The following is a 25,163-nucleotide window of genomic DNA, read 5'->3' on the forward strand; positions in this document are numbered from 1 at the left end:
GGTCATGTGGTTGTCACGAATCCCGCTTCCTGAGTCTGTTTTTGCCTGTGTTCTGTCCTGGAGTGTTTTTCCAGTGTCCTGGAACGCACCCTGTCTGGTTGCCGGGCGACGTAGCTAGTTGGGAGATCTCTGATTACCCGCACCTGTATCCCATCAGCTATCTGCACACCTGGTCCTGATCATCACCTCTCCACTTCATAAGCTCGGACCTGACATCCATTCCCTGCCGGATCGTTAGCCATGAACAGTATGTTGTGCCAGCGTATCAGCCTCCAGTTTGATAGAGTTTGTTTTGTTGTTTTGTACGTCTTGCTTGCCTTGAACTTACCTCCGTTTGTTCTGTCTACAGTCATTCACCCGGAACACTCACCCCATCCCTGCCTGGTCGTCGGTGGCTTCTGTTACTCCCTTGGATCTGCCTATTCACTCCCATCAACTCACCTCCGCTGCCCGCTCCGCCACCTGGATCTATCTACCTCTACGTTTACACTTGTAAATAAATACTCACCTTCGTCCTACTCTCCTTGTCCTGGTCTGCTTCTGGGTTCTATTTTAGAAAACCGTGACAGTGGTTTGGTAAAAAGAATGCCCCTCTCCCATGTGGTGGTTAATTTCTGTACTACCAAATGAGGAGAGTTAAACGTAACACACGAGTCAGAGTTATACTTAAACGACATCTTTAATAATAAGAGCTTTGCAATAGCAATGACTTTCAATGATGCACCATTTCTAATGAACTATTGAAAGTGACAACCCAGTGGCTACTGAGATCTTTTATAGCAAAGATACATCCCCCTAGTTGACATAACAAACAACAGATACTAGGAACAATTCACAAAATAAGATTTTATAAATGGAAAGGAGTATCCCGTAGCAGGATAGCATTTGCTATAAATTATCGTTCAGTTTGGTCCCTAAAACGAGGTTATAATCTCATTCCTGGTACTTCATAGCACAGAACCATTACCTCATGTTATCTGGAATGCTCTTTAGGTTTTATCACCCAAAGACATCGTACATCTCCTCTGTCAGTGTTATCTCATAGAGGCCCATCCTCAGTAGAACACACACACAATAGTTAACAGAACACTATTCTGTCGAATAAAACAACCATTATAATGCAATACAAGCATTATAACATGCTTGCCTCGGCAAGACGGAGCTGCTCTTCCTCCCGGGGAAGGACTGCCCGTTCCATGATCTCGCCATCACGGTTGACAACTCCATTGTGTCCTCCTCCCAGAGTGCTAAGAACCTTGGCGTGATCCTGGACAACACCCTGTCGTTCTCAACTCACATCAAGGCGGTGACCCGTTCCTGTAGGTTCATGCTCTACAACATTCGCAGAGTACGACCCTGCCTCACACAGGAAGCGGCGCAGGTCCTAATCCAGGCACTTGTCATCTCCCGTCTGGATTACTGCAACTCGCTGTTGGCTGGGCTCCCTGCCTGTGCTATTAAACCCCTACAACTCATCCAGAACGCCGCAGCCCGTCTGGTGTTCAACCTTCCCAAGTTCTCTCACGTCACCCCGCTCCTCCGCTCTCTCCACTGGCTTCCAGTTGAAGCTCGCATCCGCTACAAGACCATGGTGCTTGCCTACGGAGCTGTGAGGGGAACGGGACCTCCGTACCTTCAGGCTCTGATCAGGCTCTGATCAGGCCCTACACCCAAACAAGGGCACTGCGTTCATCCACCTCTGGCCTGCTCGCCTCCCTACCTCTGAGGAAGTACAGTTCCCGCTCAGCCCAGTCAAAACTGTTCGCTGCCCTGGCACCCCAATGGTGGAACAAACTCCCTCACGACGCCAGGTCAGCGGAGTCAATCACCACCTTCCGGAGACACCTGAAACCCCACCTCTTTAAGGAATACCTAGGATAGGATAAAGTAATCCTTCTAACCCCCCCCCCCCTTAAAAGAGTTAGATGCACTATTGTAAAGTGGTTGTTCCACTGGATATCATAAGGTGAATGCACCAATTTGTAAGTCGCTCTGGATAAGAGCGTCTGCTAAATGACTTAAATGTAAATGTAAATGTAAATGTAAATAACATAATCTTGCAATTTCAATGACACCCCACAGGTGTGATTACTACCTCTGAGGGTTTCGTGTGAGGGTTTAGAGCTTGAGGTAGTCATCTCATACAAGTACTTGGGAGTATGGTTAGATGGTACACTGTCCATCTCTCAGTACATATTAAAGCTGCAGGCTAAAGTTAAATCTAGACCTGGTTTCCTCTATCGTAATCGCTCCTCTTTCACCCCAGCTGCCAAACTAACCCTGATTCAGATGGCCATCCTACCCATGCTAGATTACGGAGACATCAGTTATAGATCGGCAGGGAAGGTTGCTCTCGAGCGGCTAGATGTTCTTTACCATTCGGCCATCAGATTTGACACCAATGCTCCTCATAGGACACATCACTGCACTCTATACTCATCTGTAAACTAGTAATCTCTGTATGCCCGTTGAAAGGCCCACTGGTTGATGCTTATCTATAAAACCCTCTTAACACCCGTTCTGCCAGTCACATTCTGTTAAAGGTCCCGAAAGCACACACATCTCTGGGTCGCTCGTCTTTTCAGTTCGCTGCAGCTAGCGATTGGAACGAGCAGCAACAAACACTCAAACTGGACAGTTTTATCTCAATCTCTTCATTCAAAGACTCAATCATGGACACTCTTACTGACAGTTGTGGCTGCTTTGCGTGATGTACTGTTGTGTCTGCCTTCTTGCCCTTTGTGCTGTTGTCTGTGCACAATAATGTGTGTACCATGTTTTGTGCTGCTACCATGTTGTGTTGCTACCATGTTGTCAAATTGTCTAACTTGGGTCAAACGTTTTGGGTAGCCTTCCACAAGCTTCCCACAATAAGTTGGGTGAATTTTGGACCATTCCTCCTGACAGAGCTGGTGTAACTGAGTCAGGTTTGTAGGCCTCCTTGCTCGCACACACTTGTTTATCCTCCTCTAGCTACCAACGGTCAGTCATCTGACATTCTTATATCCTCTCTGTTTATCCTCCTCCAGCTACCAACGGTCAATCATCTGACATTCTTATATCCTCTCTGTTTATCCTCCTCTAGCTACCAACGGTCAATCATCTGACATTCTTATATCCTCTCTTTTTATCTTCCTCTAGCTACCAACGGTCAATCATCTGACATTCTTATATCCTCTCTGTTTATCTTCCTCTAGCTAACAACGGTTATTCGGAGTGTTTGCGTTTGCTGATTGGAAATGCTGACCTCCAGAGTGCAGTGGATGTTCAAGACGGGAATAGACAGTAACTCATTTGGGTTTCGGATACAATTCCTGAAATAAAGAGATTTTGACACTAGGGCTTCATCCCAAATGGCAACCTATACCCTACTTGATGCACTACTTTAAACCAAAGTCCTATGGGCTCAGGTCAACAGTAGTGTACGATATAGGGAATAGGTTGCCATTTGGGACTCAGCCTGGTTATTACCAGTTTGTAATATGACCTATTGTCTTGTGTATCAGAACCCCTCTGATGCTGTCGGTGCTGAGCGGACACACAGACTGTGTGTACTCATTGCTCAACAAGGGAGCCAGAGACAAATGGCACAGAACAGCTCTACACAGAAGGGTAGTGAGGAGAGCTGGCTGTACGCGCTCACACACAGAAAGAGAGGGGGAGGCTTGTTCTGATCTAGGGATGGGGCCATTGAACTACTAGTGATGGCTTTGGTGTGGGATCTAGCATGGAATATAAATTATGCCCAAATATACCTATTATGATTCCTTATTATTTAATAGATTATGAATTATTCAAATCCATTCTTGTCTCCCCTCCCTTCCTCCTAGGCGGTGACGGGTCACGAGGAGTGCAGCACAGCGCCAGCTTCCTGGTTCGGAAAGGTAAGGGGCGGAGCCCTGTCCACCTGGTGGCGACGTCCGGACACATCGTGGTGCTGGGGTGGCACCTACACACCGCCCAGTCAGTGTGGACCCTCCCCGTCATCACATACAACCAGGGCTACACGCCACTACACTGGGCCTGCTACAACGGTACGTACTGGACAGAGGGACAGCGAAGTGAGCCCGAGGCCACAAACAAATACACACATAAATATAGCGTGTCTTAAATCACCACAACCAGCTTCGGGAGGGCACGAACCGAGACAGTCCGCACAGGAGCCTTAAAAGTCCCTCAGACTGAGAGAGAGAGAAAAGGGGGGAGGGAGAGGGGGAGGAACAACAGGCTGGCTGGCCCACACTCATCCTCTCGTACCACCAGGTGTCCTTCCAGCAGATACTGGACTTCAGAGGAACTGCTGCTTCTATACCCCATCTTTACCTTTACCCACAAAGGTCCTAAACGGTAGAAAGTGTCCGGCCAACAGACAGACACCTTATGATGGCAATAACCTGTAGTCCAAGGGGATAGTAGCACTTCACTGAGAGCAAAACAGACAGGGATCAAAAGATGTGGAAGAAGCATTTTCAAAACCTGTTTTGACTGTAGATATTGGGCTGAGTGTTTGGGCTGTTTCATTTAAGTTTCATGAGAGTGATTGTCTTGTTTATCCGCACACTAAGACAGTCAGAACGCACCTAGCCTCTTGTCTGTAATCCATGTGGGAGGAGGGGAAATCATACATTTTCTATGAACAAACATTTTTTTTTAAATCATTCATGTCTTAAGCTCTGTGGGAATCAACAAATCGTAGTATTTGCTCTCATGAGTAATTGTAAAGATTTAATGCATCCCAAATGGAACCCTATTCCCTATACTGAATAGTACACTACTGTTGAACAGGGCCCATAGAGTTCTGGTCAAAAGCAGTGCACTCTAAAGGAAATAGGGTGCCATTTGGGATGCTGGTTCTGCATACCGGTATGTGAGCAACAGGACTTTTTGATGGGACATATTACATTTGTGTTATTAAACCTACCTGTCCTTTGGCCTCTAGAAAGTATTTTTGAAAGTAAATGATTAATTCATGTGTTCTTTCTTGTGATATTTATGTCATAATTTTGTGCCTTCGTTAGTTACTGAGGGGTGGTTAGGAGAGTAGGGGCACCTGTATGAGCGAAAACAATGATGCACACTAAGTACTACAACGTTTGTGAAAAGCACCGATACTATCCCGAGGCATGTGAGGTGGAAAACATGTCTCCCTTGGAGAGGAGAAACACTGTAAACCAATAGTAGGACAGCAGCAATTAGATTTTCTTCTGTTGGAAAATAAATATCTATATTATTTGTCTTTGGTCTTATAATCAATGTTTTTTTAAATGAAACCACTTAATCCTTGTATGTGATTGCATGTTCAAATCCCAGTTTCTGTCTCTTTTTGAAAATCATTTTAACTGGAAATATGTGCAATACATTTGCTATGTTCACCAAATCAGCAACAAGAGGTTCACAGGTTTTTTCGTGTCATTATCATTATTTTAAACGGATGAAACTAGCACGTACATATGAAATAGTGACTGAATTCGAAACTCCCATGAATTCTTTCAGTATCTGAAGTTTGCTGTATATTTTATGAGTAATAAATGTTATTTAATGATGAACTCTGGGTTATCGGTGTGGGTTATGTATTCTATTTTATTTTGCATTGCGTCCACAACATTACATTGTTAAAGGCAATAATAGTAGCCTACATTTGTTTACAACTCGCAGGATTTCCATGCGTGAATTTACAACCGCACAGAGCGTTGCATCAGCACGAGATTGGAAGTGCGTCAAATCTGTACAGCATTGTTACGTCATCACTGATATACGTTGAAACTGATGAGAACGCGCGGGAGCAGTTCAGTGATTCTCGCTAGTGCTGGAGGAGGGTTCATTTTGGCAAGGAAATGTACTGATTTTGCAAGGACATGGAGAATAAAGAGTTCAAGGTAGGCATGTTATTTAAGCAATAAGGCCCAAGGGGTTGTGGTATATGGTCAATATACCACGGCTAGAGGCTGTTCTTACGCACGACGCAACCCGAAGTGCTAGGACACAGCCCGTAGCCATGTGGTATATTGGCCATATATCACGAATCCCAGAGGTGCCTTATTGCTATTTATTATAACTGGTTACCAACATAATTAGAGCAGTAAAAAATACACGTTTTGTCATACCCATGGTATACAGTCTGATATACCATGGCTTTCAGCCAATCAGCATTCAGGTCTCGATCCACCCAGTTTATAATTATTTTTAAATCCCCATTTATATTAATTACTGTGGATTAAATATTGTTAAATAAATAAAATTATGTGCTATTCATTCTGTAATATCAAACTACAAAGTCTATGGCCGGTTAGTCATGAGAGTTGGCTAAAGGTACAGTAGAATCTGTTGTGGGTCAAATGGGGGACTAGGGTCAAAGGTTATTATGACACCACCTTCACATTTCCGTCCTAAATGGCACCCTGTTCCCTTTGTAGGCTAGTGCACTACTTTTGACCAAGATACATACACTGGTTGGCTGACGTCACGAAAAACATGCGTGCTCATCAATGGCCGGAATGCGTGTATCTTGTTATGACTCTAAACCTCAGCTAGCAAGTGCTCATTATGCAAATGTATTTGTTTGCAATTAACATTTAGAGACTAAATATAGTTTACATGTTGTCAACATTCTAAGCGAACCCTGTCTATTTACCCTGTCTATTTTACCCACAGTTACTTGCCAGTGTTGTTGCTAAACAACCAACCCGTCTATATAGCCCCACAGTGGAGGTGTCATAATACCCATAAAACCTAGCGGTCAAACAGGGAGGGAAATGGTTCCAATCGTTTTTCCACCATAAATTTTTCCCATAGGCGATTTTAGAAACACATAAAATAAGGGCTGTGTTTCATGTGGGTTTACCGTGGTGTGACATTTTTATAACCATGTAAAGCTCTCATGGACAAGGTGACTTTTAGCAATACATTTGGCTCTATTTACTCTCAGATTCGAAATTTCTAATTAGCATCAAAGTAGACATGCAAAACTACAAATCCCTGCAAGCTCCTAAACGTCATTTCTAGCTGACACCTTTGCTAACAGGTATTGTGTCAATTTAAAACTTGCACTAAACAGTTCACAGAATTGTCAATTTAAAGAAATGTAGCCAATTTATTAATTACTACATTTAGCTAACATTAGATAGTTAGTCAAGAGATTCTTACCTTTGCCTCGATCAGCATGATCATCGTGGCATTTGAAATTCTTTATGATAGCCACATTAGCAGCTAATTAGCATTTCATTTTGGGGGGGTAAATACAGGCGAATATATTGATAAAAGTCACCTTGTCCTAGAGAGATTTACACAGTTATCAAAATGGTAAGCCTACCTGAAACACAGCCCTTATTTTAAGTGTTTCTAAAATCCACTATGGGAAAAATGTATGGTGGGAAAACGATTGGAACCATTTCCCTGTTTGACTACTAGGTTTTATGGGGATTTTGACTCATTACTGTGGCACTATATAGAGCTCCGGCCAAAAGAAGTGCATTATATTGGAAATAGGGTGCTATTTCGGACACAAGCATAGATATGATGCATTATGATGTGACCGTAGAAATAGAATAACTAGAAAGGATAGAGCCTCTGACCATGGCAATTTGACTGGTAAACTGAACTGTACACCTGACATGATGTTCTTTTTTATTATTTTTTTATTTTATTTTAAATTTTATCCCATTTTCTCCCCAATTTTCGTGGTATCCAATCGCTAGTAATTACAATCTTGTCTCATCGCTACAACTCCCGTACGGGCTCGGGAGAGACGAAGGTCGAAAGCCATGCGTCCTCCGAAGCACAACCCAACCAAGCCGCACTGCTTCTTAACACAGCGCGCCTCCAACCCGGAAGCCAGCCACACCAATGTGTCGGAGGAAACACCGTGCACCCGCCCCCCTCGGTTAGCGCGCACTGCGCCCGGCCCGCCACAGGAGTCGCTGGAGCGCGATGAGACAAGGATATCCCTGCCGGCCAAACCCTCCCTAACCCGGACGACGCTATGCCAATTGTGCGTCGCCCCACGGACCTCCCGGTCGCAGCCGGCTGCGACAGAGCCTGGGCGCGAACCCAGCTGACATGATGTTCTGGTGATTCTATTTCTATGCATATGATGCATTATCATGTGACATGGAGTGTTGGGTTAATGGTGCTTTCAAGGCAAGTGATCTTGGTCAAATCATGACTTCCATGGTCTTTAGGTCGGAAAGTTGGAGCTCTAAAAAGATGCCAGAGTTTCCGACTTTATTTAATTTAATTTTTAGTAATTTGTTTGTGATATCCAATTGGTAGTTACGATCTAGTCTCATCGCTGCAACTTCCCAACGGGCTCGGGAGAGGTAAAGGTCGAGTCAGGAGTCCTCCGAAACATGACACGCCAAGCCGCGCTGCTTCTGACTTGGAAATCCAAGTTGGATGACTGTTGAAAACAATTTTTCCCTGTCGGAGTTAGTTTTTTTCCCCCGGTTGTCTTGAACGCACTGAAGTCGGAAGTCAGAGAGTTCCCAGTTGTTTTCAACACGGCTAAAGGCGACACAGTAGGTGACATCCAAACATGACTTTGTGCTGTCTTTCAGGAGTCAGAGGTCAGTGGGAATGACCTCACCCTCATAGACCTGGATGACCCCATCAATGACGGTGATATTATGAAGGAAGACAGGTAAGTGATTTACACTAATGACACATTTGTGACTGGTTACAGGATCACATAGGCCTACAAATACAGATTCTGTAGTAGGTCAAAGGTCCTATGGAGAGGTAGGCCCAGAGCCATGTATTTAGAGAGATGGGACATCTATCTGCATTATGTTGCATTTACATCAATATGTATACATTATATGACACAGTATAATCAAAGATATCCATATGAGAGCTGGCTCCCCATGCGCAATATTGACATTTTAAACAATAATATGTAACTGAACATCTATTTTATAATTAACTTATTGGGTAAATGAAAGGCTCAAAGGCGCTAACATGGAGTCCTTTCTAAAAGTTTGCCAAATTCTCTAAATACTGTATATACCTCTGGATAGGCCGAGTCATCTCAGAGTATTGGAACCATATAATTCGAGTGATTCTATTCTAATTCTAGAATGATTCATTCTACTTCTATGATTCTAATTCTATAATTGGAACACATCCTCACACTCACATTATAGCACATTATAGTGACCTTAGAGAGATTCCTTTTTCTGTATCTAGATCTGATAAAGATCACAGAGAGGTTGAGAGACAGACCACGTTGGAAGAGGCTGTTCTAGAGACAGATATCCAAACTCTGTCACTAGAGGCTGAAGGAGAGATTGAGATGCAGGAGGCTGATCTGAAGACAGATGGCACGTCTCAGTCACAGAAGGTTGAAGGAGAGATTGAGTTGGACGATGCTGTTGCCATCCCACCTCAGTCACAGGAGGTTGAAGGAGAGAGTGAGTTGGACGAGGCCGTTGTCATCCCATCTCAGTCACAGGAGGTATGATGTATTGTGTTTTGTGTTTTAATGACGCATTGAAGATTAAAATGACAAATGAATTTTCAAAGCTTGAGCTAGTAAAGGTCTTCTAATCTAGGAGGCCAAAGGTGAGAGTGAGTTGAAGCAGGTTGATCTGAAGACAGCCACATCAACTCTGACACTGGAGGTCGAAGGAGAGAGTGTGATGCAGGAGAGTGATGATCTACAAACAGCCGGGACATCTCAATCCCAGGAGACTGAACGAGTGGCAAAGGTAAATGCTTCCAGATAACAGTGTGTGTGTACATTTCTGTTTGTGCATGCAGACAGTAGTTCGTAAACAGACATTGCATTAACAGTGCTATGGCGAATTTGATTGAATTCCAGCCTAAGTCTGCTTTCTGTCGTCCCCATCAGGCTGCAGTGGTGACCACTAGCGTGACCCGCAAGGCTGCAGCCTCCCAGACCAGCCTCACCTTCAGCAGGGGAAAGAGAAGCTACCCAGACCTACACACCTTTGTGCAGGACATGAAGGATGAGTAAGTTGCTCTTTGGCTTCCCCATGCATCCCCTAGATATGTTCCCTATTAGAGCCTTGGTCAACAATAGTTCAGTATTTAAGGAATAGGGGCCATTTGGGACGCACTCATAGGGACAATCTCAATTGCATACTCTCTTCTCGCCTCCTTCTCAAAACCCATTGGATGAGAAAGCCCTCCCTTTTGACCTTCTCGTCCAATGGGTTTTGAGAAGGAGATGATGAGTCTCGGACAAATACAAGGGACTCAACTGACCAAATGACCAATCAGGGATGTTTGGATGTGGCCTAGTTCCGTAGAGGTCCATCCATAACGTAATCTAAGAGAATAGAGGTAATGTCATGTAGTTTAATTGTGTACCTTTATTTATAGTAATGAGGCAAGAGAAGTGACCTCTCTTGGCCGCAGCGTCAGATTCAGCTTTAGTGGAGGACCCAGTAGGCGCACCAGTTCTAGAACCACTTGCAGCACACGAACTCCCACCCCTTTCCCCTCCTCTCACAGGTACTTACCCCTATCATCTTCTCTCATAGGTACCTACCCCTAGCCCTTCCTCTCACAGGTACCTACCCCTTTTCCCTCCTCTCACAGGTACCTACCCCTTTTCCCTCCTCTCACAGGTACCTACCCCTTTTCCCTCCTCTCACAGGTACCTACCCATATCCCCTCCTCTCACAGGTACCTACCCCTATCCCCTCCTCTCACAGGTACTTACCCCTATCCCCTCCTCTCATAGGTACTTACCCCTTTCCCCTCCTCTCATAGGTACTTACCCCTTTCCCCTCCTCTTCTTGTAGGTCTTTCTAAAAACATTATTCCCATGTCCCTTGTTATAAGTACAAATATCCATTCCAGATCCACTTAGTGAGAAATACTACTTAGATACTTCCAAATTCTTGGATCATATTTTGTATTTTGTTACCATGTACTATTCATTTCTGTTGTGCATTCTACAGGTCCATGACCTCTTTGCTGAGTGAGGACGAAGAGCGATATGTCTCCTCACCTGAGGGTGGTGATAGAGAGATGAGACACAGACCCCACTCAGCACCACTGAGATATGTGTTTGGAATCACTGAGGATTCTGTCTTCAACATGGTCCAGAGCGGCCAGTCGCAGAGTGACATCGTACTGTCGTCCAGTTGGAGTAGACGGGAGAAATACAGACCTGTCAAAAAACCAACGGACACCAGGTTTATGATGGGTATTGTAGAGTTGGTTATGAACCTTCTCAACTCCAGATTGGCTGAGCTAATGCGAAGTCTCAGTCAGGGAACTCTAGGTCCGCTGTCTGGTAGTATCTCAGCAAGTCAGCAGTTTGCCCAAGAGATGCTAAGCATGGTGTCTGCTAAGATGTATTCCCATGCCATAGAGCATATTGCGCACGGCAACAAGTCTCCCCTTGAGTTAGAGAGGGAGCTTGAGGCCATATTGGGTCCTCTGGCTGGACAGGTTATAGTCATCATCATAGATAGCATCTTCAAGGCTAAAGCCAACGGAGGAAACAAGGGGCGAGCGACCAGCCCCTTTACCTATTTTCTCACTGCCATTTCGGCAGAAGTACAAAGCCTAGTTGTTCAGAGATCGGCTAGTAGACCGTCCACCAGACTGTCCAACAACGACCCACTGCTGAACATTTCCAAGTCAAAGGTCTTAAGATCAGTTCTGCTCAAAATGGCAGAACTCTTTGGTCAAGGTCCAAGTGAAACCTGTCTAGTTCAACTCTCCACCATGTCCATGACAGATCTGTCATCATCTATTTCTGACTCCACCTTGAAGCAGTTGTGTTGTAGCTCTGCTGTTGCTGCAGCAACTGTCTGTCAAGCAATCAAAACGGAGCTCGAGAGCCAGAGACCTACCAACCTGTCAGCCAGAGACCTACTATCGTCTCTGGTAGAGACCATTGAGGACATGGATATCTCTGACGTCCTCCAGGGCCCGTCGGCCATTTTGGAGGAGGCTGCTATGATAAAGCACCCAGAGATGTCCACCTCGATAATATACAGGTCTTTGCTTCTCGACTCATCTCTCGCCTCCTCTAACATGGTCACTGAGAGCATTATCTTCAACAGTCCACGCCCATCAGAGGAGAATGTGAGTATTCAGAAGGTGCTCCCTGCTGATAAAGTTGACATCCTCCATGGTCAACCAGTGGAGGAGTATATCGTCAAAGCTGAGCAATGCATCACTCAGGTCATTCAGGATGCAGCTGTCACATATACTGGCGTGCTGGATAAAACCGACACTTGTGGGAAACTGTCGGAAGTTCTGTCTGTCTGTGTTTCCGCGGAGAATATTGAGGAAGCATCCTCTGATCTATTTGGTGGAATTATTTCCGACCTGCATGAGGTATCTGAGGTCAATAAGGCCTCCATGCGTACGAAATCAGGTCGCAAAATGTTCTGGGTGGAAGTGAGTTCAGGTTCCCAGAAGATTTATACCAAAACCCTGGACAAACTGAGGAAGCTTTTCACCTCTCACCTTCTCACTGACGGAAAAAATACTCCTGTGCAAATTGAGCTCTATGACACTGGACTACTTGTAACTGAGACCACTGTGGAGGTATCTCCTGTACAGAAGACAGACAGTAATACCTCTTCTATGTCCTCAGCCTCAGCCCACCAGCTCACCCTCGACACCTGCACTAAAGGGGTCATCAAACAGGTGATCTCGGTGCTGAGGTTGGAGAATTCAAAGGAAGACCGCTTCGCTTCCGTTGGGGAGAACACGTCAAATGCGTCCTTCGACTTCAACCAGAAGTTGGACTCGATAATTTCGAAATTGGAGGACCTCAGCATTTTGAGTGACGTGACGTCAGCCGACGTGAGGCCATTCTCAGAGCTGCTAGCGAAGCCAACTGTTCTTTGCCACAGAGCATGCCTAGCATCACCTTCTCACACCATGTGGTTTCTACAACTGAAGATATAGTGAATATGGTCATGCAAGACCTTGAAAGTGTATCCCAGTACACAGTGGAGGACGCAGACTCCTTCCCACTAGGAGAGAAAAAGCTGCAGTCCCAACTCAATCCCAGAGTTGTCTTTGACAACTCATTTTTTGCTGCTCAAATCATGTACCACAGAGTAAAGGATAGACTGAACGTCTTTTTGTCTTTTCCACCCGTGTCAGTCACCACAGCCAAAGATGTGCTGGACTTCACCCCTGTGGAGACACTCAGATGTTCGAAGTCCCCTGACACTGCTCTTGTTAAGGACAGGAGCCGCCCGCCGTCTGTGAGAAGTGAGAAGCCATTTTCAAAAGTCAGTTTGACTAAAAGGTTTAAAGCCCTTGTGTCTTCGAGTGGCTCCTCCACAGACCACCATGTAATTGACACATGCAGTGAGGATGTCAGTCTGCCCACCAGGAGTATGTCAGTTGTGAGCGACACCAGTTTGAAGAGAGCCTCTCCTCTCCATGGTTGTGGATTGAGTGAAAGTTGTGAACCTCTTATGGCTCTACAAGATGGAACAGTGGCATTCAGCCAAGAAGGCTTTAGCAAAACTGCAAAGAAGACACTCAGCTTGATCCTAAATGTGATCAAGTGCAGATTGGCCAACTCTGAGAGTTCATCTGTTGGGAAGAATGCAAGTGAGGAGTGTCTGATAGCCACTAACATGTTAGACTCTCTACTGGAGAGCCTTGACCTGTTGCCTGACATGAGCACTGCCGATGAGATCACAAGGACAGAATGCCATACCTCTAACGCAATGGACAAGACAGGTTCACAGTCAGCGCTTGTGAGCCAACAAGAAATGAACATATCTGACACCGGTATCATAGTGAAAACTATAATGGACACATTGAAGACAGACGACCCAGAGATGACTTCAGCAGAAGAAAATCTGGATAGGCTTCTGTCAATTGAAGCCCTTCAAGATGCGTCTGGCAACCTGATCGCAAAGGTCCATGGTCTCATTCAGGAGATAACCATAAGACGCCAGCTTCAATCCATGACTGGCCACAGAAGCCTCTCTCAACCAGCGCTGCCAAATCCAGCACTGAGGAAGCTGTCAAAGGACGATGCGTCAGAGCTCGTTTACAGCTTTGCCCACACTTCTGTTAGCAGACTCCTGGGGCAGTGTTTGGGTAGGCCTATGCCACCCACTGCTGACAGGGTTTTGGATCAGGTCATCAAGTTGATGACAGACATGGTGATGGACAGTCTGACTGATCTGTCCAAGTCTGCAATGGAGGGTGGTAAGTGAAAGTACCTCTTTTCATCTGCATAGGACTTCATTGTAACATGATGCTCAATACATTGCGTTTTATGATGTGAACTTTGCTGGTTGTGTCCAAAATGGCACCTTCTTCCATGTTTAGTGCACTACTTTTGACCAGAGCCAGACCCTATGGGCCCTGTTCAAAAGTTGTGCACTATAAAGGGAAGAGAATGCCTTTTGGAACGCAGTGACTGCTTTCCATTGTTGCGTCCTCTTCTCCCAGTTATTGTACCCAGGTCAGTCACACCAGCTTGCTCTTCTTATTTAGACACCAGCAATGCCGCAAGTGACATCACTCATGGCGTTGTGGCTGACCTTAATGCTACTGAGGAATTCCCCGCCAGGGGCCTTAGCCCGGCTGATGTAAAGGCTGACGGCATGGCCCGCCTTCCCTCTGCCAGAGGGGAAGAGACTAAGAAGAACAGGAAGTGGCGCTTCCTACCCAAAATTGGCAAGATTCCAAAGATCAGGATGAAGGTAGGGGGCTCAGTGTTTGGAGATTACCTCTGTAAGGCAGGGCTGAAATGTACCCTACAGATTCACTAAACTAAACCTAATGTCTCTCAGCATTAGAACAATGCTGTTGTCATTGTCTTTAGGAGGTTGAGTGAGGCCGCTGTAATACAATCCTAATACACATGGGAGAGAGTCAATGGCTGTGTCCCAAATTGCACCCTATTCCCTATATAGTGCACTACTTTTGACCAGAGCACTATGGGCCCTTGTCAAAAGTAGTGCCTTACGTAGCCAATAGGGTGCATTTAGGGATGCATACCATATATTTTACACAGGCTCAGTTGTCCTGATGTGTTTTGTCAACAGCTGTTCAAGACAAAAGGGGAACCGAAGAGCCACCCTGAACAGGATGCGCTGCCTACCAAATGTCTCAGAGAGACTCGTATTTCACAGAGTAAGTGATAAGCATCGATAATGTCATATTGATGTATCACCCTATGGCCAGCTTGTTAAAAGAGTGACTACAGATACAGGCGGACAGACAGACGGATAGACAGGCAGGCAGACAGACAGACAGACAAACACACACGTTCATTTTCTGATTATGAAATATTCTTATCACAGATGCTGAGTGTGAGGTTCCAGAGGTTCCATCCACTTCCCCACCCAAGGAGGACCTGACAACCACACTGGCCCCTGCTCCCCAGGAGTCCCAGTCCCGTAAACGCCCTCTCATAGTCAGGGTGTTACGAGCTATCTCCAGAGCCGTCTCCAAACCATTCAGAGGAGCTTTTGGGAAGAAGAATTAGCCAAATGCCTGATTTTATTACTATTTTAATCAGAGCCTTTATTTAATAAAACATTACTGCATTGATTTCTGTCTATAGTAGTCTTACTGTTTGTGCAAGATAATGGTAAAGTACTTCAAACCACATAGTCAAACATATTTATAGTGAAGCACTTCATATATGTTTTATTTTATTTATCCTTCATTTAACTAGGCAAGTCAGTTAAGAACAAATTATTATTTACAATGACGGCCTACCCCGGCAGAACCTGGATGGATAAGATGAACAGAGAACACTTTGTAACACTTTCTATGAAGCCCATATCTATAATGCATACACTCAAGTTTACTCATCATTGGGAAAGGTAGGCCAAACGACCTTTACTCATCATTGGGAAAGGTAGGCCAAACAACCTTTACTCATCATTGGGAAAGGTAGGCCAAACGACCTTTACTCATCATTGGGAAAGGTAGCCCTAACGACCTTTACTCATCATTGGGAAAGGTAGGCCTAACGACCTTTACTCATCATTGGGAAAGGTAGGCCAAAAGGCCTTTACTCATCATTGGGAAAGGTAGGCCAAACGGCCTTTACTTATCATTGGGAAAGGTAGGCCAAACGACCTTTACTCATCATTGGGAAAGTTAGACCAAACGGCCTTTACTCATCATTGGGAAAGGTAGGCCAAACGACCTTTACTCATCATTGGGAAAGGTAGGCCAAACGGCCTTTACTTATCATTGGGAAAGGTAGGCCAAAAGGCCTTTACTTATCATTGGGAAAGGTAGGCCAAACGACCTTTACTCATCATTGGGAAAGGTAGGCCAAACGACCTTTACTCATCATTGGGAAAGGTAGGCCAAACGACCTTTACTCATCATTGGGAAAGGTAGGCCAAACGGTCTTTACTTATCATTGGGAAAGGTAGGCCAAACGACCTTTACTCATCATTGGGAAAGGTAGGCCAAACGGCCTTTACTCATCATTGGGAAAGGTAGGCCAAACGGCCTTTACTCATCATTGGGAAAGTTAGGCCAAACGGCCTTTACTCATCATTGGGAAAGGTAGGCCAAACGGTCTTTACTCATCATTGGGAAAGGTAGGCCAAACGACCTTTACTCATCAGTGGGAAAGGTAGGCCAAAAGGCCTTTACTCATCATTGGGAAAGGTAGGCCAAACGGCCTTTACTCATCATTGGGAAAGGTAGGCCAAAAGGCCTTTACTCATCATTGGGAAAGGTAGGCCAAACGGCCTTTACTCATCATTGGGAAAGTTAGGCCAAACGGCCTTTACTCATCATTGGGAAAGGTATGCCAAACGGTCTTTACTTATCATTGGGAAAGGTAGGCCAAACGGTCTTTACTTATCATTGGGAAAGGTAGGCCAAACGACCTTTACTCATCATTGGGAAAGGTAGGCCAAACGACCTTTACTCATCATTGGGAAAGGTAGGCCAAACGACCTTTACTCATCATTGGGAAAGGTAGGCCAAACGGCCTTTAATCATCATTGGGAAAGGTAGGCCAAACGACCTTTACTCATCATTGGGAAAGGTAGGCCAAACGGCCTTTACTTATCATTGGGAAAGGGTGGCCAAACGACCTTTACTCATCATTGGGAAAGGTAGGCCAAACGGCCTTTACTCATCATTGGGAAAGGTAGGCCAAACGGCCTTTTCTCATCATTGGGAAAGGTAGGCCAAACGACCTTTACTCATCATTGGGAAAGGTAGGATGTGTTTTGGACACATCCTTTCTGTGCTCCAGCAATTTAAGAACAGATGCCTCCTTCCATCAGCCGTATGCACCTTGTTCAGTATCTGTCACTTTACAGTACTGTAGTTCATGATCTGGTTCTACTTACTTTATGACATTCCTCCTCGTTCTTATAGGCTGGAGCAGACTTAGTCTCAAAATAAGACCGGTTTAAAATAGTTTTAGCCTGTTAAAGCAGGGTTTCCCAAACCTTTCTTTTTCAAGGTGAAGGGGGAGGTTCAGACCAGAGCTAAAGGATGTCCATTTTTTTTGCACTGATCACAGACGTGGTCAAGTGTAAATATGACTTCTTACATGAGCCTGACAGTGCATCTCACGAAAGACTGAACACTATCTCAAGCTAACATAGTTTGGAAAGCAATTGGCTATTGCTTCAAAGAGAAGACAATGAAAAGACTAATCTGTCTTTTAGTTATCAAAATTCTCAACTTAATTGAGCGAACAGTATTTTTGCCATTGGCTATATCCCCGGTGAGTGTGCATATTCACTTTCTTTATCCCTGGGTCAGTGCCACTTTAAAGTCATATTGAAAAAGATTCTGCTAATCTCTATAGTCATATAAAGTGTAGTAGAATTGCATGATAAAAAATATTTTAACAAGGGAAAAAAAAAATCCTGTAAAGAGAACCATATCTGATACAGCCTAGCCTAGGCTTACTCCACCACGCGTTTCATTGAACAGCCGTTTTTTTGCGAACAGTGATTGAGTTATATTATTAGCCTAAATGATGACTATCCAATTTACTAATCGCATTAGCAATAGTCAGCTATCTTACAAAAGTCTGTAAATGTGAAGATGCATAGAATGCTTTATATATTTTTTTATGGTGAAAATGAGCTTCCCATTAATTTGAGACTCGCGCGCCTATGAGCAAGACAGTTAGGCCTAAACACTCTAATGTTTTCCTTTGCTAATGTTTCCCCCGTCCGTCCGTCGGCTGTCAGTTATGTCGATGACTGTGTACATACCGCATGTCAATCACCGACACCGGAAGTCCCATGACCGTCACAGCCCTAGTTGTATGCTTGAGTTTGTTCAAGAGAGGCTTTGACGCCAGATTTTAGCAGATCTTGCTTTAGTTTTCCTCAGCCTGTGTTTTGTTTCTCTCTCCTTTTCCTGTTAGATGGTGATGCTGCTTCTCTCCAGAGGAGCCAACATGAATGCTTTTGACAAGAAGGACCGCCGAGCAATCCACTGGGCTGCTTACATGGGTAATGAGTTGACCACACATTTACATTCTGACTAATGTCCTTATCCCAGTGAGTGAATGAATTGGCTGTGTGTTAGCCTCACAGCTCAGCTGTATGGTCCACCTCTGGTGTTTTATTATGTCAGAATGATGGACTGAGTATGTTGATAAGATGTAGGTTTTCAATTGTACTAACACGATGTAGGTATTGCTAATGGTGCTGTGTACCACTGTAAACTAACCTCTCTCTCCCTCTATATCTCTGACTATCTCTCTGTCTCTCTCCATCTGTCTGTCTCTCTCTCCATCTCTGTTTCTCTCTTTGTCTCTCTTTTCCCCCCCATAGGGCACATTGAGGTGGTGAAACTGCTGGCCTCTCATGGATCAGAGGTGTCCTGTAAAGACAAGAAGGCCTACACCCCTCTCCACTCTGCAGCCTCCAGCGGCATGATCAGCATGGTCAAGTACCTCCTGGACCTTGGGGTGGATGTGAGTCAATGCATACATACACCTTCCCACATTCAACTGTGTAGTCACTGTTCAATTACAACTCCACGAAAAGACAGAGCTTTAGTGTGTTCGAGAATGATTTCCTTCAAGTAATGAAGAGATGGAGGTTGGGCCAGGGGGTTGGGATCAGTGGGTTGGGACCAGTGGGTTGGGACAAGTGTGTTGGGACCAGGGGGTTGGGACCAGTGTGTTGGGACCATTGGGTTGGGACCAGGGGGTTGGGACCAGGGGGTTTTCATAACCAAGTAATGAAGAGATGGAGATTGGATCCAGAGGGTTGGATCCAGGAGGTTGGAGCCAGTGGGTTGGGACCCAGTGTGTCGGGACACAGTGTGTTGGGTCAGGGGTTTTTCCTAACCAAGTGACCTGATCAGGAATGTATTGTCTCTCTCTCTATCAACATGTTAAATGTGCAACCAGAGGAAAATAAACTCTGGACCACCTTTACTCCATATTCAAAGATGCATACAAAGCTCTCCCTCGCTCTCCATTTGGCTAATCTGACCATATTTCTATCCTCCGGATTCCTGCTTACAAGCAACAATTAAAGCAGGAAGCACCAGTGACTAGATCAATAAAAAAGTGGTTAGATGAGGCAGATGCTAAACTACAGGACTGTTTTGCTAGCACAAACTGGAATATTTTCCGGGATTCTTCCGATGGCATTGAGGATTACACCACATCAGTCACTGGCTTCATCAATAAGTGCATCGATGACGTCATCCCCACAGTGACTATACGTACATAACCCAACCAGAAGTCATGGATTACAGGCAAAATCCGACCTGAGCTAAAAGGGTAGAGCTGCCGCTTTCAAGGAGCGAGACTCTAACCTGGAAGCTTATAAGAAATCCCGCTATGCCCTCCGACGAACCATCAACCAGGCAAAGCGTCAATACAGGACAAAGATCACATCATACTACACCGGCTCCGATGCTGGTCGGATGTGGCAGGGCTTGCAAACTATTACAGACTACAAAGGGAAGCACAGCCGAGAGCAGCCCAGTGACACGAGCCTACCAGACGAGCTAAATTATTTATATGCTCGCTTCGAAGCAAGTAACACTGTAACATGCATGAGAGCACCAGCTGTTCCGGACTACTGTGTGATCACATTCTCCGCAGCTGATGAGAGTAAGACCTTTAAACAGGTCAACATTCACAAGGCCACAGGGCCAAACGGATTACCAGGATGTGTACCCGAGCATGCGCTGACCAACTGGCAAGCATCTTCACTGACATTTTCAACCTCTCCCTGTCTGAGTCTGTAATACCAACATGTTTCAAGCATTGCACCATAGTCCCTGTGCCCAAGAAGACTAAGGTAACCTGCCTAAATAACTACCGACCCGTAGCACTCACGTCTGTGTTTTTGAAAGGCTGGTCATGGCTCACATCAATACCATTATCCTAGAAACCCTAAACCTACTCCAATTTGCATACCGCCCCAAAAGATCCACAGATGATGCAATCTCTATGGCACTCCACACTGCCCTTTCACACCTGGACAAAAGGAACACCTATGTGAGAATACTATTCATTGACTACAGCTCAGCGTTCAACACCATAGTGCACTCAAAGCTCATCACTGTCAATCAATCAAATGTATTTATAAAGCCCTTCTTACATCAACTGATGTCACAAAGTGCTGTACAGAAACCCAGCCTAAAACCCCAAACAGCAAGCAATGCAGGTGTAGAACCACGGTAGCTAGGACAAACTCCCTAGGAAGAAACCTAGAGAGGAACCAGGCTATGAGGGGTGGCCAGTCCTCTTCTGGCTGTGCCGGGTGGAGATTATAACAGAACATGAGCAAGATGTTCAAATGTTCATAGATGACCAGCAGGGTCAGATAATAATAATCACAGTGGTTGTAGAGGGTGAAACAGGTCAGCACCTCAGGAGTAAATGTCAGTTGGCTTTTCATAGCCGATCATTCAGAGTATCTCTACCGCTTCTGCTGTCTCTAGAGAGTTGAAAACAGCAGGTCTGGGATAAGGTAGCACGTCCAGTGAACAGGTCGGGGTTCCATAGCCGCAGGCAGAACAGTTGAGACTGGAGCAGCAGCACGGCCAGGTGGGCTGGGGACAGCAAGGAGTCATCAGGCCAGGTAGTCTTGAGGCATGTCCTCCGAGAGAGAGAGAGAGAGAGAGAGAGAGAGAGAGAAACAGAGAGAATTAGAGAGCATACTTAAATTCACACAGGGCACCGGATAAGACAGGAGAAATACACCAGATATAACAGACTGACCCTAGCCCCCCGACACATAAACTACTGCAGTATAAATACTGGAGGCTGAGACAGGAGGGGTCGGGAAACACTGTGGCCCCATCCGACGATACCCCCAGACAGGGCCAAACAGGCAGCATATAACCCCACCCACTTTGCCAAAGCACAGCCCCCACACCACTAGAGGGATATCTTCAACCACCAACTTACTATCCTGAGACAAGGCCGAGTATCTCCAGTATCTCCAATCTCCAGTGGGTGCGCGGGAGGGGGTAGATCCAGAATTTTGGGAATCCTGTAGAAAGGAGATCGCGTCTCTTCCCTCCATGACCTCCGGGAAACCTTGAAGTCTCAAATTCGAGTGCCTTTGGAAATGTTCATAATAATCAAATTTCTCCTCGAGTTTAGCGATGGAGTCTTCCAACTTCTTGTATTTTTGGTCCACTTCCTCACGGACGTCCAGGATGGCAGCCTGGTGGTCAGCATGGTCTTTTTCTAACTTTGTCACTCGTCCCTTTGTGACTTTATGGTCTTCGTGGAGTTTATCGACCAGTACATCAATTTTGCTGAGGGGTTCAGAAAGTGTCTCTTGGATTTATTTTTGTTATACCCTTGTCCATCTCCATTCTGAACCATGCTGGTGCTTCTTCCCGAGCTAGCATCCGCCGAGGCCGATGAAGGGCTGTCAGAGAGGGGCATTTTTCCATGCCTCGTCTGAGGCTTTGACATATTTGGCATATTTTGTTTTGGCGATACAATAAATGTTTTAACTTCCAACTCACTATTAACGAACAGTTAAACAATGTCAAAATGCCTTAAAACTGTTTGAAAGTTCGAGAACACTACGCAGATGCGTCTTGTTAGAGCTTCGCCATTGGCGGAAGTCCCTCTCATATCATCATTCTTAACAGTCATCGTCCAACAAGTCTTCTACTGTTGTTCTTCTCCATTTCATGCACAACACATTGGAGGGACACTTCACATATGTAGTGGGTGTACTTTCCATGTTACAGTATTTCCTTTATAACATTTATAATGACTACATAACTAACAAAACAACATTAGTGTTCTTTAGATCACCTCTGACCATTCCCCACGTTTTATGTTAGATATATTGTTCCAGTAGTTGCTTCTGAACGTGTTAGAATTTCGTCGGGAAAAAGTATTCTTGAAACAAAGCAAAAGGGCGTGAGTTGTTAACCCCCACCAGTTCCCTCCTCCCCCCTCTGCGGGAGAGAGGGGGCGGCAGCGTAGCCTAGTGGTTAGAGCGTTGGACTAGTAACTGAAAGGTTGCAAGATCGAATCCCCGAGCTGACAAGGTACAAACCTGTCGTTCTGCCCCTGAACAAGGCAGTTAACCCACTGTTCCCCAGTAGGCCGTCATTGAACATAAGAATTTGTTCATTAACTGACTTACCTAGTTAAATAAAGGTTAAAAAAGAAGGGATCTTGTTGAAGTCATTCATTGCAAACCTGATCTGACCTATTTGGATCCTCACAGGACAGTCTGTAATCCCGACATATTTCAAGCTGACTACCATTGTCCGTGTTCCCAAGAACTCCAAGGTAACCTGTCTGTAGCACTCACATCTGTGCTTTGAAAGTCTGGTCATGACCACATCAACACAATCATCCCAGACACCCTGTACCCACTCCAATTTGCATATCTCCCCAACAGATCCACAGATTAAGCAATCTCAATTAAGAGGGGAAATAACTATGTGAGAATGCTGTTCATTGACTACAGCCCAGCGTTCAACACCATCTCCACCTCCAAGCTAGGGACCTTGGGACTGAAGACCTCCTTCTGCAACTGGATGCTGGACTTTCTGACGGGCCGGCCCCAGGTGGTGAGGATAGGCAAGAACACCTCTGCCACACTGACCTTCAACACGGGAGGCCCTCAGGGATGCGTGCTTAGTCCCCTCTTGTACTCCCTGTTCACCCATGACTGTGTGGCCACACGACTCCAACACCATCATCAAGTTTGCTGACGACACGAAGGCGATGAGAGGTCAGAGACTTGGCATTGTGGTGCCAGGACAACCTCTCCCTCAATGTCAGTAAGACCAAGGAGCTGATCGTGGACTATAGGAGCAAGAGGGGAGAGCAAGTCCCCATCCACATCAACAGGGCTGTTAAAGGGTCTTGCTCTGACCCTACCCACAATCACTAGACTGTATACAAACCATATGCACACACACACACTACATTCACACTCCCACACAAAACCCACACACACAAACCGACACAACCCAAACACACATGCGTACACATTACACACGCTCACAAACAAACACCTTCACACTCATATGCTGCTGCTACACTGTTCTTTATTTTGCTCTTATTATCTCTCCTGATGCCTAGTCACTTTACCCTGCCTTCATGTACATATCTACCTCAAATACCTCGTACCCCTGCACACTGATCTGGAACTCCTTGTATATAGCTTTATTCTTGGGTATTTTATTACACTGTTACAATATATACAGTCCCATTTAAAAGTTTGGACACACCTACTCATTCCAGGGTTTTATTTTTTACAATTTTCTACATTGTAGAACATCAAAAGTATGAAATACCACATAATACCACACATCTTTCAGAACATTTGCTATCTGGATTTGGTTGGCATAAATGAGTAAAGCAGTGCCACAGAAATGTTTGAATTACAGCAGATACCTACCGGTAGCTCAAACGTTGGAGCCAATTTTGTTGCTGTATTAACTGCATTTAAAGGTTGCGTGTACGTGCTTTTTGAATTCATGGCGACTAAGTACGGTTTGCTACGACGCACACCCTGAGCGTTCATCATGCGGCTAGAGATGGCCTGTATGAACAGACTTCCTCACGCTTCTCATAGAAATTTACCGGTTTCTTCCAATGGTTTATCCCATGTAAATCGGAGTGGGTGGGAAATTCTGGTCAAACTGTTCCTGCCCTCAAACCCTAGGTTAGCGGCGCTACAAGCAACTCTGGGAGAGCCTGGACCTGATAGCAGCCTGCCAGCTAAGACAGGTTAGCATTGACTTATTTAAACCTGAAAGTTTGGATTGGCACTGGGATATGAAGACACACCGCCAAAACGATGGGCTAATGATACGAGAGCTGGTTTAACATGTAAGCATTCACTAATAGGAAACCAAGTCAGTTACGAGAGAAGACACCCAGCAGAGTCATTTAAATGCAAGTTGACAACCGTGATATTAGTTAGCACTGACACCATTGACCCCGATTCTAGCAGCCTCATATGTACCAACCCTCAGTTCCAAAACCATCAAGTTTAAATGAACTAGAACCCATTCCACATCATGTGCTGCTACTAGCATAATTTGACCAAATGTAGCTTAAGGCAAATGGTGATTTAAGCACAGGGGTCAAAGTAAACATATCTGATGCCAAAGCATGGTTATAATGCAACATAAATGTTGCCATCACCAGTTACTCATGTCAGGTCATATTCCTCAACTCCAAGTAGGAACCGTCAAAACAATACTGAGGACACAAGTATTACAGTTAGCGTTTAATTGAGCCAAAACAAGATAATGCAGTTACACACAAACAACCTGGACTAGAATACCCATGAACTCTTGCATGGACCCCGAGCACCATGTCCCACATCAGATATCCATGTTTGTGGTCAACGGGGGCTCAGATGCAGAAGAGAACAGTTCCTCAATGGCATGGTCAGAATGGCCGGTCGCAGCTGCCGAGGTAGCGTCGTCAGACGGGCCAGTGGCAGCTTCAGAGGTAGCGTCGTCAGACGGGCCAGTGGCAGCGTCAGAGGTAGCGTCGTCAGACGGGCCAGTGGCAGCGTCAGAGGTAGCGTCGTCAGACGGGCCAGTGGCAGCTTCAGAGGTAGCGTCGTCAGACGGGCCAGTGGCAGCGTCAGAGGTAGCGTCGTCAGACGGGCCAGTGGCAGCGTCAGAGGTAGCGTCGTCAGACGGGCCAGTGGCAGCGTCAGAGGTAGCGTCGTCAGACGGGCCAGTGGCAGCGTCAGAGGTGGCGTCGTCAGACGGGCCAGTGG

General features: G+C 45.5%; 2 protein-coding genes and 1 long non-coding RNA gene across 4 annotated transcripts; all 3 read left to right on the forward strand.

The window, feature by feature from the left end:
- Positions 1-443: 443 nt before the first annotated feature.
- On the forward strand, positions 444-5,546 carry LOC120042562. The gene is made up of 2 exons (XR_005476147.1): positions 444-492; positions 3,831-5,546. It is a non-coding gene; the product is annotated as an uncharacterized LOC120042562 (long non-coding RNA).
- Positions 5,547-5,763: 217 nt separating this feature from the next.
- LOC120042545 lies at positions 5,764-9,970 on the forward strand. The gene is made up of 5 exons (XM_038987381.1): positions 5,764-5,876; positions 8,553-8,635; positions 9,181-9,448; positions 9,546-9,701; positions 9,845-9,970. Exons 1-5 carry the CDS (start codon positions 5,856-5,858, stop codon positions 9,968-9,970), a joined length of 654 nt encoding a protein of 217 aa, XP_038843309.1. The 5' UTR covers positions 5,764-5,855.
- Positions 9,971-10,928: 958 nt separating this feature from the next.
- Positions 10,929-15,516, forward strand: LOC120042536. 2 transcript variants are annotated; one of them, XM_038987376.1, is made up of 4 exons: positions 10,941-14,163; positions 14,455-14,663; positions 15,009-15,096; positions 15,267-15,516. In XM_038987376.1, the coding sequence occupies exons 1-4, from the start codon at positions 12,843-12,845 to the stop codon at positions 15,449-15,451; spliced, it is 1,803 nt and encodes a 600-aa protein (XP_038843304.1). In that variant the 5' UTR covers positions 10,941-12,842; the 3' UTR covers positions 15,452-15,516. The 2 variants fall into 2 exon arrangements, 1 of the variants encoding a protein (XP_038843304.1); XR_005476124.1 differs by having other exon boundaries at positions 10,929-14,663.
- Positions 15,517-25,163: the final 9,647 nt, after the last annotated feature.

The sequence above is a fragment of the Salvelinus namaycush genome, unplaced genomic scaffold, assembly GCF_016432855.1.
Source record: "Salvelinus namaycush isolate Seneca unplaced genomic scaffold, SaNama_1.0 Scaffold71, whole genome shotgun sequence".
Lineage (NCBI taxonomy): Eukaryota > Metazoa > Chordata > Actinopteri > Salmoniformes > Salmonidae > Salvelinus > Salvelinus namaycush.